Raw genomic sequence first — 12,456 nt, 5'->3', positions numbered from 1 at the left:
TCCACAGGTCAGCCTGAGCTAGAGTGAGACCCTATTTCAAAAATCCAAAAAAATAAATAAATAAATTAATAGAGAAGGGGGGTAGAGAAAGAGAAAGGGGTGTAGAGAATGAGCATGCCAGGGCTTCCAGCCACTGCAAACAAACTCCAGATGCATGTGCTCCCTTGTGCATCTGGCTTTTGTGGGTCCTGGGGAATTGAACCAAGGTCCTTTGGCTTTGCAGGCAAGCACCTTAGCCACTATGCCATCTCTCCAGCCCCGTTTGTTTTTTGAGGTAGTGTTTCTCTCTAGCCCAGGCGAACCTGGAATTCACTATGTAATCTCAGGCTGGCCTTGAACTCACAGAGATCCTCCTACCTCTGCCTCCTGAGTACTGGGATTAAAGGTATGCACCACCATAACCCTTAGAGTGTAGTTTTTGCATTTGGATCTTATTTTTCATTTTTATTTTTATTGTTGTTGACAGAGTCTCACTACAAGCCTAAGACAGCCTAGAACTATGTTGTCCAGGTCACCCTGAGCCTCAGTCTTTCTGCCTTGGTTTCCCCAGTGCTAGGCTTATGTCTTTCTCCACAGATGAACTACACATGCCTTTCTCCATCTCCTAATTCATCCCTGACTTCCAGTCTCACATTCTTCTAATGTTCCAGCTCTGCCAATCCTCAGAAAGTCCCCTGACTTGGGAAGGAAACTGGCAAAGCATAAAGGCTGTTATGCTGTTCGAGCAGTCGCTGTAGGACGCAGCTCCAGAGTGAACTCATTTCCTGAGGCACGTATCAAGGTGAAAGCAGGAAAGGCTGTGGAAACGGCTTAGTGACTAAAGATGCTGGCTTGTTTGCAAAGCCTGTAGGCCCAGAGTTTGACTCCCCACTGTTTCCACGGAAAGTCAGACACAGAAAGTGGCACATGAGTCTGATGTTTGTTTGGAGCAGCAGCAAGAGACCCAGGATCACCTATACAGAGACGTGCAAATATGTATTTTGAAAATAAGTAAAACAAGAGCTGGGTATGGTGGTGCACACCTGTAATCCCAGCACTACGGAGGCAGAGGTAGGAGGGTCACCATGAGTTTGAGGCCACCCTGAAACTACAGAGTGAATTCCAGGTCAGCCTGGGCTAGAACGAGACCCTACCTCGTGAAAAAAAAAAAAAAAGTGAAACAAGAGGTGGAACTCTATTTTTTTGAAAGCATGTTCCAGGCTAAAAGCTACTCCTTTATATCAGCTTGTGCACAGACACACTGGCATCTTTTCTTTTCTTTCTTTCTCCTTTTTTAAATTTTTAGTATTTTTTTAAAATTTATTATTTTGAGAGAGGAAGAGGTAGGCAGAGAGAATGGGAATGCCAGGGCCTCCAGCCACTGCACATCAACTCCAGACACATGTACTACCTTATGCATCTGACTTACATGGTTACTGGAGAATTGAACCTCGGTCCTTAGGCTTCACAGGCAAGTGCCTTAACTGCTAAGCCATCCCTCCAGCCCACAGTGACATATTTGCTAGGTTAGCTTCAGGAATGACTGCGGGGGGGGGGGGGGGGAGAGAAAGGGGGAGGGAGAGAGAGACACACACACCCATAAGGGCATGTCTGGTAACTGGTCACCGTCCCAGTAGGCAGTTTGTGATCACCAGCTCCATCCTCTTAGGAATCACAGGAGGAAGAGCCAGTTTTCACTTTCCCAGCCCTGTACTGTGTCATTCGTACTCCATCCAGAGGTGACTTCATTCACCATGTTTACTTTCTTTCCTCAAAGCCTTTTTGTTTGCTCCTTGGAGGAACCTGATGCTGGAATCCAGGCTAGACCTGGAAGTTACTAACATTCTTCTAAAAATGTTGGCTTTAGTGGTTACACACCAAGACACTGTTCCAAGGCAGGGATGTTTCATGTGGCAGAGCCTTAAGGACAACTCACAGCGAGGGAGCGAGAATGCTGAGGAAGAGCATTACGAAGGACAAGCAGCCACCCCGCAGCACACAAGAATGAGTCTCTACGGACCGCTGCACTTTCTGACTTGAATTGTTAAACATTCTTAAGGAACTTCACAGTTTTCTTAAGAATAAAGTAAGTAAGTTTAAGGGCCAGAGAGGTGGCTTAGCAGTTAGGGCGCTTACTTCCAAAGCCTGCTGGCCTGGGTTCTATTCGCCAGTACCCACTTAAAGCCAAGTGCATAAAGTGGCAGGCACATGCATCTAGAGTTCATTTGCAGTGGCAAGAGGCCCTGGCATGCCCACTTCCTCCCTCCCTCCCTCCCTCTCTGCTGACAAATAAAAATATTTTAAAATATATTTTATTTATTTATTTGGCGGGGGGGAGAGAATGGGCACACCAGGGCCTCCAGCCACTGCAAACGAACTCCAGATGCATGCGCCCTCTTGTGCATCTGGCTTATGTGGGTCCTGGAGAATCAAACCAGGATCCTTTGGCTTTGCAGACAAACACCTTATCTGCTAAGCCATCTCTCCAGCACTAAAAATACTTTTTAAAACACCTTAAAAATGGGTAAGGGGGGCTGGAGAGATTGCTCAGTGGTTAAGACGCTTGTCTGAAAAGCCTAATGATCAGAATTTGATTGCCCAGTATCCACATAAAGCCAGAAGCACAAAGTGGTGTATACATCTGGAGTTCGTTTGCAGCAGCTGGAGGCCCTGGTGTGCCCATTCTGTCTCCACTCTCTCTCTCTGCTTGCAAATATATATATTTTAATTGTAAAGGAAAGCCGGGTGTGGTGGCGCATGCCTTTAATCCCAGCACTCGGGCCACAGAGGTAGGAGGATCGCCGTGAGGCTACAGTGAGAATACAGAGTGAATTCCAGGTCCGTCTGGGCTAAAGTGAGCCCCTACCTCGAAATACCAAAAAAAAAAAAAAAAAAAAAAAAAAGAGGGTTGGTGAGATGACTTAGCAGTTAAAGTACTTGCCTGCAAAGCCAAAGGACCCAGGTTGGACTCCCAGCATTTACATAAGCCAGATGCACAAGGAAGCGCACACATCTGGAGTTCATTGGCAGTGGCTGGAGGCCCTGGCACAACCATTCTCTCCCTCTCTCCCTCCCTCCCTCTCTCTCTCCCCCTTCCTATTTCTGTATCTCTCTCTCTCAAATAAAAAAAAAAAATTTAAAATACTGATAAAACATTTAAAAACTACCAGGACTAGAGAGATGGCTCAGCACTCAAAGATACTTGTTTGCAAAGCCTGTCAGCCTTGATTCAATTCCCCAGCAGCCATGTAAAGTCAAATGCAAAGTAGTGCATGTGTGGCACACATGCACACACAAATAAATAAAAATTTAAATTCCCTATTAGGACTGAGGAGATGGCTTAGCAGTTAAAGGCACCTTTTTTTTTTTTTTTTTTTTTTGTTTGCAAAGCCTACTGGCCCATGGTTAAATTCCCCAATACCCCACCTAAAGCTAAATATGCAACCTGGCACATGTGTCTGGAGTTTGTCTGAAGCAGCAAGAGGCACAACCACCCTCTGTCTCTCTCTCTCTAGCAAGTAAGTAAAACTTCATACTAATATGTGATGTGACACTTAAAGACACATGCATCTCTACTCCACGCTGGCGTGCCCACCTGCAATGGCCTCTTAAAGAGATAGTGCCACTTGTTTTCTGCCTGCCCACCTGTGGCCTCGATGGGCCTTCAGCCCACACACCCAAGCTCAAATACAGACAAGCCACGAAGAAGCCCTGTCAAGATCCCAGATCTGAAGATGGCGGCACAGGAACCACGCAAAAGCAGCCTAGGGAAGAAAAAGCCAAAGAAAACCCAGCAAAATATACACTTTTACTAAAAAGTGAGGTGTATGAGAAATTAAAACGGCAGCAGAGAAGTAGGAGAGTCCCAGAGCATCCAGAGCCCACACAGGCAGGCCGAAGCAGCTCCGGCAGCTCCGGCAGCAACAGCAGCAGCTCCAGCACCGGCAACAGCGGCTATAGCAGCAACAGCGGCGGCTGAAGCAGCAGTGGACCCAGCAGCGGGGGTGCCTACCTGCAGGGCCACAGTTGCCAGGCTCAGTTTGCCCCACAGGAAAAGCCAGTGTACAGCTCCAGAAAACAGAACAGCAGTCCAGCGACCCAGCCAGCCTGCTTGACTGAGACTAAAATCATCCAAAAAGGTAACTGGGATTGCACCAGGGAAGGGTCTCACTTGGTCACAAGCTGACTTGGATCCCTCAACAGACCAGAAATAACCTCTTTGTTGATAGAGGATCTGGTTGTTATAACACCTACTCTTGCATAATACTCGGTGCTGTTGTTGATTGAATGTATACAGCGTTTAGTTAAATTTTAGAATGTACCAGTATTTTGTTCCACTCAGACTACTTGAATACTCCATAGCAGGCAAACTCAACCCCTAGGAACACTTTTCTAGATACTCTGAGAGTGTTAAGGGCCACACCTAACACCTTAATCTCCTACACTGAAGATATATAACATCAGATCAATTGATACAGCTAAGAATACCCAGAAAACTAGAAAACCCAAGCATTAACTTAATCCAAGATGCAAAACTACATACATTATAACACAAGATCCCAGATCTGTCACTGAACTGCTCATCCACAGCCCGCTTTTAGCACACTCTTCTTGAGAAAGAAAGAGACATACAAAGAATGGGTGTGCCAGGCCCTCCAGCCACTGCAAACGAATTCTAGACACATGCACTGCTTTGTGCATCTGGCTTTGGATGGGTACTGGGGAATCAAACCTGGGTTCTTAGGCTTTGCCTGCAAGTGCCTTACCAGTGAGCCATCTCTCCAGCCTATAAACATGGATTTTAAAATGAAAAGGGATCTCAGAGGCAACTACTAGCCTCCAGGAAAGAAGCAGGTCTGGAGACAAGGGTCTTGGCCTGCTGTATGATGACAGACCTGGAGCTGGATCTGCTCTCTCTCAGGCCCCTTCTCTTGGGTGGATCTGCTTCTTATGTAAGCATTTTAGTCTCCTGATGGACAGGGGACCACAGAATGCTTTTTATTGTCTCTCATCTGGACTCAGTGTCATCATGAGTTAGGTGTTTGGTCTTTGTGGGTCTATGACTTCACAGACAGCAAAGGGATTTTTATTTTTATTTCCTTTTTTAATTTTTGAAATACATTTTATTTTTATTTTTATTTTTGAGAGAAAGAGGCAGAAAGAATGACTTGGCTCACCAGAGCCTTCAGCCACTGCAAACGAACAGAAGCATACGTCATCTTGTGCATCTGGCTTATGTGGGTCCTGGGGAACCAAACTTGAGTCCTGTAGCTTAGCAGGCAAGCACCTTAACCACTAAACCACCCCTCCAGCCCAGCAAAGGGACTTTTAAACCTAGCCTGGTGCCCATGCCTGAAATCCCAGCACTTAGGAGGCAGAGACAGGAGGATCAGATAAATTCAAGGTTATTCTCTGCTATACAGCAAGTTTGAGACCAGCTTGGGATATATGAAATACTGTCTCAAAAAAAAAAAAAAAAAAAAAGGCAAGGAAAGAGAAAGAAAAGAAAAAGAAGTGGGCTTAGCAAAGTGTGCTGGCTTAGGTTCTAGTCCCCAGCACCTAAGTAAACCTAGATGCACAAAGTGGCGCCTGTGTCTGGAGTTCACTTGCAGGCAAGAAGCTTTGGGGTGCCCACTCTCTCTCTTCTTGCAAACAAATAGATTAAAAGTTACTAAAAAGCTTTAGATAATGCCGCAATAACTCCTTGCCTCTGATTTTGCTTGCTTTCTAAGCTCCTTACACAATGAGGGAACCAAGCAAGAAGCCTCACTGATTCCTTCATGTGGTTTTTAGGCCCTGAGCAAAACAACTTATTGAGGCATCTAATACTGTCTGAATTGCTGACAAGTACAAGTGCCTGGATGGCTGAGGATGTACAACTGTGGAAAACAGGAGATGTAACTACAGATTATCACTGCTGCTGGTTTGAGATGTTATCTCAAGTTCTGGGATCAAAGTGGCATTTTAACAGCAATGCACTGACATATATGAAATAATGAAGCCTTATTTCTCTCTTTAGTTATCCACTGTAAGTGGACTGTTAACTTTCCTTACAAATTAAGGGGGCAAGCCAGGCATGGTGGCGCAGGCCTTTATCCCAGCACTCAGGAGACTAAAATAAAGTAGGAGAATCGCTGTGAGTTCGAGGCCAGCCTGAGACTACAGAGTGAATTCTAGGTCAGCCTGAGTTAGAGTTAAGACCCTTCCTCGAAAACATCAACAACAAAAAGAATTCAGGGGTAAATACACAATATTTCCAGTTGTTAGTCTTACTTGTTTTGTTTGAGATATGGTTTCACTTTGTTTCCCTGGCTGGCCTTGAATTTCATGGTAATTCTCATGGCTCAACCACCCCAAGTGCTGGGATGCTAGGCATGAACATTTTCATGGCTGAAGGAAGGCTCTTCCTAATCTGTTGGGGGGGGGGGCCCTGTGGGAAGCACCTCCCTCTTATGAAAGACTCTGCCTGACCTTTAAGCATCCAAATGGTTTTTCAACAAATTCGCTTGACCATATGCTAACCCCCCTTCTCCCCCGCACTGCCTCTTTCATAAGACGTGCATTACAGAAAGGTTGGGCAAGACGGGGTGCCCTCACAACAGGGGACAATCTTAGGACAGGCCGTCTGGGCAGCGCAACGTTAAGAAAAGTCCTGGTCGTCGTTCAACACCATCTTGTCCATGAACTTTCTGCTGCGTTATTTTAACTCCGTCTGCGAAAATTTCATGTCCCAGCCTGAGTGACGAACGCAACCTGGACACGGAGGGGTGCATGCAGACGGTTCTCAAACAGGTTTTCCGGGCACCCCAACCTCACTAAGAGCAACCTGGGGAAAATTCCGGGGGGTGGTGTATAAGAAAAAATCAGGAGCCGAGCCTTCACCCCTCCACCATGTGACTCAAGGAACCACAGAATGATCAAATGGATTTTTTCTAGACGGGCACGTGTGCCAACCAAGGAGCCCAGGGCTCGCGGGCTGGGGGACGCGATATGCGCCGCGCACACACACACACACACACACACCTGCCCGGCGGCACGTCGTCCCGCGCCCCAGTCTCAGCGTCCATCCCACCGAGTCCCCGCTGCACGTCCCCGACCCGGCCCACGTCCCCTCGACGTCCGCTCCGCCCACCTGGCGCCCGCCCGCCCTCCCTCCGCCGGAGCCCCTCCAAAAGGCGGCGCCACCCGTTCACGTCCGCCCGCCGTCCCGAACCCCCCTCCAGCCCAGACGCCCCCCCATCACCAGCCCAGACCAAGCACCGACAGGCCGCGAGGAAGCCCCGAGCGCCTCCACCTGATAAGCTCGCGGAGCTGTCAGTCACCCGCACATTCCCCGGCCTGAGCCAATAGGCTGCCGTCTCCACCCGCCCCTCGCGCGACGCCGGCGGCCGAGCAGCTCCTCCTCCACCTCCTCCTCTTCCCCCCCCCCCCAACCCATGGCTCCACCGAGCCCTTGGGCCCCAGACTCACTGTTGAGGCCGGCTGGCGGGGGCAGGGACTGCTCCCCTTCCTCACAGTTGTTGTTATTGTTGTGCAGGGGCGGCGGCGGCTCCACTAAATGAGACGACATGGTCGGGCTTGCTGGTCAGCGCTGCGGCCGCGGAAGGAAGCCGTCTCCGGCTCTGGGGCAGCAACACAACAAGCTGAGTCCCCCGCCCCCTTTTCTGCGCCTGCGCGGTCCCTCCCCCGCGCTGACGTCAGAGCCCTGCCGGACCACGTGATGACAACACGGCCAGCGGCGGGGCGGGGACCTGGCCCCGACGTGCAAGACGCGGGAGTCACGCTGCCGCGAGCGCCCGGCACGAATTCTTGGCGTGTCATTTGGACTGACCGGAAGGAGTGAGTGATGCAGATGGCACTGGGGTTAGAGGATGGGGACAAGGGTGCCACGAGGAAGCTCGGGGTGCCGCTGGCTCTCTTGCCGCCGCGCCTACAGCATCCGCGTTCTTTTCCTCCAATCCCCGAGCGTTTGCATTTTAGCATCTGCATCCTCCCACCAACGGAGAGGAAGCAGAAAACCCCAGTTCCTCCCCCGTCCTGTACCTAAAATATCCTTGCTTCAAGAAGGAAACCATCCACGGGAGCTCTGAGCTTATCATTGTTTCACTTTTTTTTTTATTATTGCAAATGTAACATGTTAAGAAAAATGAACAATGACCGGGCGTGGCGGCACACACCCGGGAGCCCCAGGCCAAGTGCTGAGGCAGGAGAATCGCGAGTTTGAGGCCAACTCCGGCTACGTGCTGAGGACCTGTCTCCAAAGGCAAATTTTATTCTATTTATTTATTTTTATTTGGTTTTGCGAGGTAGGCTCTCAACTCGCCCAGGCTGACCTGGAATTCATTCTGTATTCTCAGGGTGGCCTCGAACTCATGGTGATCCTCCTCCCTCTGTCTCCCTCGTGCTGAGGTTAAAGACATGCGCAACCACGCCCGCTCAAAAGCAAATTTAAGTAACCAAGAAAACATACAGGAAAGAATCACCCAAACCCCAACATTTAATCTTTCTGGAATATGACCAAAGAGCACTGTAACCTGTTCATGAGTGATTCTAAATTACTTTATGTTCCTAAACTCTCCTACAGAATTTTTGTCGAATTTCCTTGACCTGATCCCCCCCCCACCCCCGAGGTATCGCTCTCTCTCTGGCTGACCTGGAACTATTTCTGTAGTCCCAGGCTGTACTCGAACTCACGACGATCCTCCTTCCTCTGCCTCCAAGTACTGGGATTAAAGGCGTGTGCCACCATGCCCAGCTGGCTGATTTTGTGTATGTTTGTGTTCCTCTCAATCTGTTAGTTACCTTTTTAACTTTACTTCAGTCTGCTGAAGTTTAAAGTTTTCATGTAATTAAATGTCCTTTTTAAGAAAAAAAGTATGAAGCTTGGCATGGTGGCGCACGCCTTTAGTCCCAGCACACTTGGAAGGCAGAGGTCGGAGGAATGCCGTGAGTTCAAGGCCACCCTGAGACTCCAGAGTGAATTCCAGGTCAGCCTGGGCTAGAGCAAGACCCTACCTGGAAAAACCAAAATAACAAAACATATATGTATGTTTTGGAATTCACTCTGAAGTCTCAGGGTGATCTCGAACTCATGGTGATCCTCCTACCTCTGCCTCCCAAGTGCTGGGATTAAAAGGCGTGCACCACCACACCCAGCTCGAGATATTTTTTAATGTAAATATTTTTTTCAACACAAATCCTTTCTTAGGGTGGCCTCAAACTTATCTTCCCACCTCAGTTTTTTGGCCAGGCCCTAATTCTACCCTCTCCCCCCCTTCACATCCAGTAGGCTCATGTGTTTGAACAAGTGGTCCCCAAATGGTGATGTTTATAGCCCGCTTTCTTTCGATTGCCTTTTCACAGTGTGCCTGACTGAGGAGCACCAGTTCCCCACACCCGCAGTGCCTTTACTGCCAAAGATGGACTGTACTTTGGAACTGGAAGCAACATAAACTCCTTCCTTCCTTAAGTTGATTGGCCAAATATTGGTTCAGAGAAAGCACATATAGAAAACGTTTATGTTTAACTCTAGCCCAGGCTGAGCTAGAATTCAGTGATCCCTCCTACCCTCAGCCTCCCCAAGTACAAGAATTACAGGCATGTGTCACCATTCCCATCTCAAGAAAACTATAAAAATCTACATTAAGTGGGCTGGCATGGTGGCTTATACCCATGAATCCAGCACTTGTGAGGGTGAGCCAGAAGGACTGCCACAAGTTCTAAGCCAGCCTGCGCTATAGTGATATCCTGTCTCAAAAAATTGCATATTTAGGGCTGGAGAGATGGCTTAGAGGTTAAGCGCTTGCCTGTGAAGCCTAAGGACCCCGATTCGAGGCTCGATTCCCCAGGACCCATGTTAACCAAATGCACAAAGGGGTGTACACATCTGGAGTTCATTTGCAGTGGGTGGAGGCCCTGGCATGCCCATTCTCTCTCTCTCTCTGTCTGCTTCGTTCTCTGTCTGTTGCTCTCAAATAAATAATTTTTTTAAAAAAATTACATATTTAGCCAGGCACACACCTTTAATCCCAGCACTTGGGAGACAGAGGTAAGAGGATCACTGTGAGTTTGAGGCCAGCCTGAGATTACATAGTGAATTCCAGGAGCCTACACTAGAGTGAGACCCTACCTCGAAAAAACAAAAACAACAACAAAAATTATATATTTGGCAAGATGTCAGGAAACAAAATCAATACCCAAAACGAATTTATTTCTGTAGTATTGCCAATAAACAATTGCAAATTATTTAATGGTAGAATTTCAGCTAGGCAAGGTGGCACACCCATTTAATCACAGCACTTGGGAGGCAGAGGTAGGTGGATCACGTGAGCTCAAGGCCACCCTGAGACTACATAGTGAAGTCCAGGGGGCTAGAGTGAGACCCTACCTTGAAAAAAACCAAACTGACCAAAAAAGGTAGATTTTCACATGCCAAACATGGCCTGGGGAAATGGCTGTGCAGTTAAATGTGATTGCTTGCAAAGCCTGCAGGTCTGAATTCAATTTCCCATGTAAAGCCAGATGTAAAAAATGGTATGAAAGCCAGGCATGGTGGTGCATGCCTTTAATCCCAGCACTGGGGAGGCAGCAGTAGGATTGCTGTGAGTTTGAGGCCACCCTGAGACTACATAGTGAATTCCAGGTCAGCCTGAGCTACAGTAAAACCCTACCTTGAAAAACCAAAAAAAAAAAAAAAGAAAAAGAAAAAGAAAAAAAAAAGTGGCATGAGTCTAGAGTTTGTCTGCAGTAGTAAAGAGGCCCTGGCGTGCCCACACACTCTAATAATAAGAGATGTCCCTGGCCTATGGGGTCAGAGCGTTTTTGAGGCCAACAAGTGATTGTAAAACATGCATATAAAGGCATGCGTTACCCATGTTCCATCCTCAACATTACAGAACTCACATGATGCTGATAAACATTTTTAGAAGTGTATATAATCAGGCCCACACGTAGATGTATTCTCCCTTGTTCCCGAGCCTCTCAATGATGGTGCTTAAAGCTAAGTTTAAAACTTCTAAAAAAAAAAAAAAAAAACAAAAAACTTCCTAGGCAGGGCATGCCTTTAATCCTAGCACTCGGGAGTTGGAGGTGGAAGGATCACCATGAGTTCAAGGCCACCCTGAGAAAATTCCAGGTCACCCTGGGCTAGAGTGAGACCCTACCTCAAGGAAAAAAAAAAAAAAAAAAAGCCTTCTCAGGCTGGGGAGCTGCTCAGTGGGCTCTGTGCTTACTGTGCCATGAGAGCCTAGGTTCAGATTCCCAGCACCCACGGAAATGCCACGTGTGGTTGTGTACTCCTTTAATCCCAGTGCTGGGGAGGTGGAGGTAGCTGGATCTCTAGGGTGCAGTGGCCAGCTAGTGTAGCCAAATCAGAGAGCTCCAGATGTGCACACACACACATACATACATACATGCATGCACACTGTAAATTTCAACTCTGCCAAGAAAAAACGGAAACAGCAAGTTTTGTTTTTTGTTTGTTCAAGGTAGGGTCTTCACTGTAGCTCAGGCTGACCTGGAATTCATTAATCTCAGGGTGGCCTCAAACACACAGTGATCCTCCTAGCTCTGCCTCCCCAGTGCTGGGATTAAAAGCGTGCGCCACCACACCTGGCGGTTTTGAGAAAAGGACTGAATTATTCACACTCCCTTCCTTATTTCAAGAATTACATATAACTACAGTGAGTTAAGATAATGTAGTATTAGGGAAACCACATTATACATAATACATTGTTAATGGAATCATGCAAATAGACTGGATTCCCAAACTGCAAACAGTCCCTTATGTCAGGATTCAGCTGAGGTCTGGGGGTGTAGTTCAGTGGTGGAGCATTTGACTAGCATACATGAGGTGAACCCCTGGGCTGGTGCATGCCTTTAATCCCAGTCATCAGGAGGCCAAGATAGAAGGACCACTGTAAATCTGAGGCCAGCCTGGGATTACATGATGAATTTCAAATCACCCTGGGCTATAGGGAGACCCTACCTTGAAAAACAGAGTGGGGCGTTTTATAGCATGCCTTTAATCCCAGCACCTGGGAGGCCGAAGTAGCTGGATCGTCACCTAGACACTGCATAGTGATTTCCAGGTCAGCCTAGGCTAGAGTTAAACTCTGCCTCAAAAAACAAATCAAAAAAAAAAAAGCTCTTCAAGGGTCCTGGAGATATGATGGTTCAGTGGTTAAAGGGGCTTGCTTGAAAAGGCCGATGGCTTAGGTTCAATTCCCCAGTACCTGCATAAAGCCAGATGCACAAAGTGGCGCATGCATCTGAAGTTTATCTGTGGTGGCAGGAGGCCCTGGCACACCCATACTTACTTTTCTGTCTGCCTCTCTTAATAAAAACACTGGCTGTGAAATAAATCCTCATGCTGAGGAAGTATTTTCTGAAGCACGTCTTATCAAAGGTCTTACATCCCGACTATAGTCAGAATCTACTGTGTAGCCGAGGATGAACTTTTACTTCTGATTCTCCACG

General features: G+C 47.6%; 1 protein-coding gene across 1 annotated transcript in view; it reads right to left on the bottom strand.

Moving 5' to 3' along the window:
* Window positions 1-7,641, bottom strand: part of Bnip3l (BCL2 interacting protein 3 like) — a 31,148-nt gene extending 23,507 nt beyond the window's left edge. Inside the window, exon 1 of the mRNA XM_004665830.2 lies at window positions 7,450-7,641. Within this exon, the coding sequence (XP_004665887.1) occupies window positions 7,450-7,549 (100 nt within the window). The 5' untranslated portion in view covers window positions 7,550-7,641. The remainder of the gene's footprint in view (window positions 1-7,449) is intronic.
* Window positions 7,642-12,456: the final 4,815 nt, after the last annotated feature.

The sequence above is a fragment of the Jaculus jaculus genome, chromosome 12 (genome assembly GCF_020740685.1).
Source record: "Jaculus jaculus isolate mJacJac1 chromosome 12, mJacJac1.mat.Y.cur, whole genome shotgun sequence".
In the NCBI taxonomy this organism is placed as follows: domain Eukaryota; kingdom Metazoa; phylum Chordata; class Mammalia; order Rodentia; family Dipodidae; genus Jaculus; species Jaculus jaculus.
The sequence above is the reverse complement of the archived record's forward strand: the minus strand, read 5'-3'. Positions and strand labels throughout refer to the sequence as shown.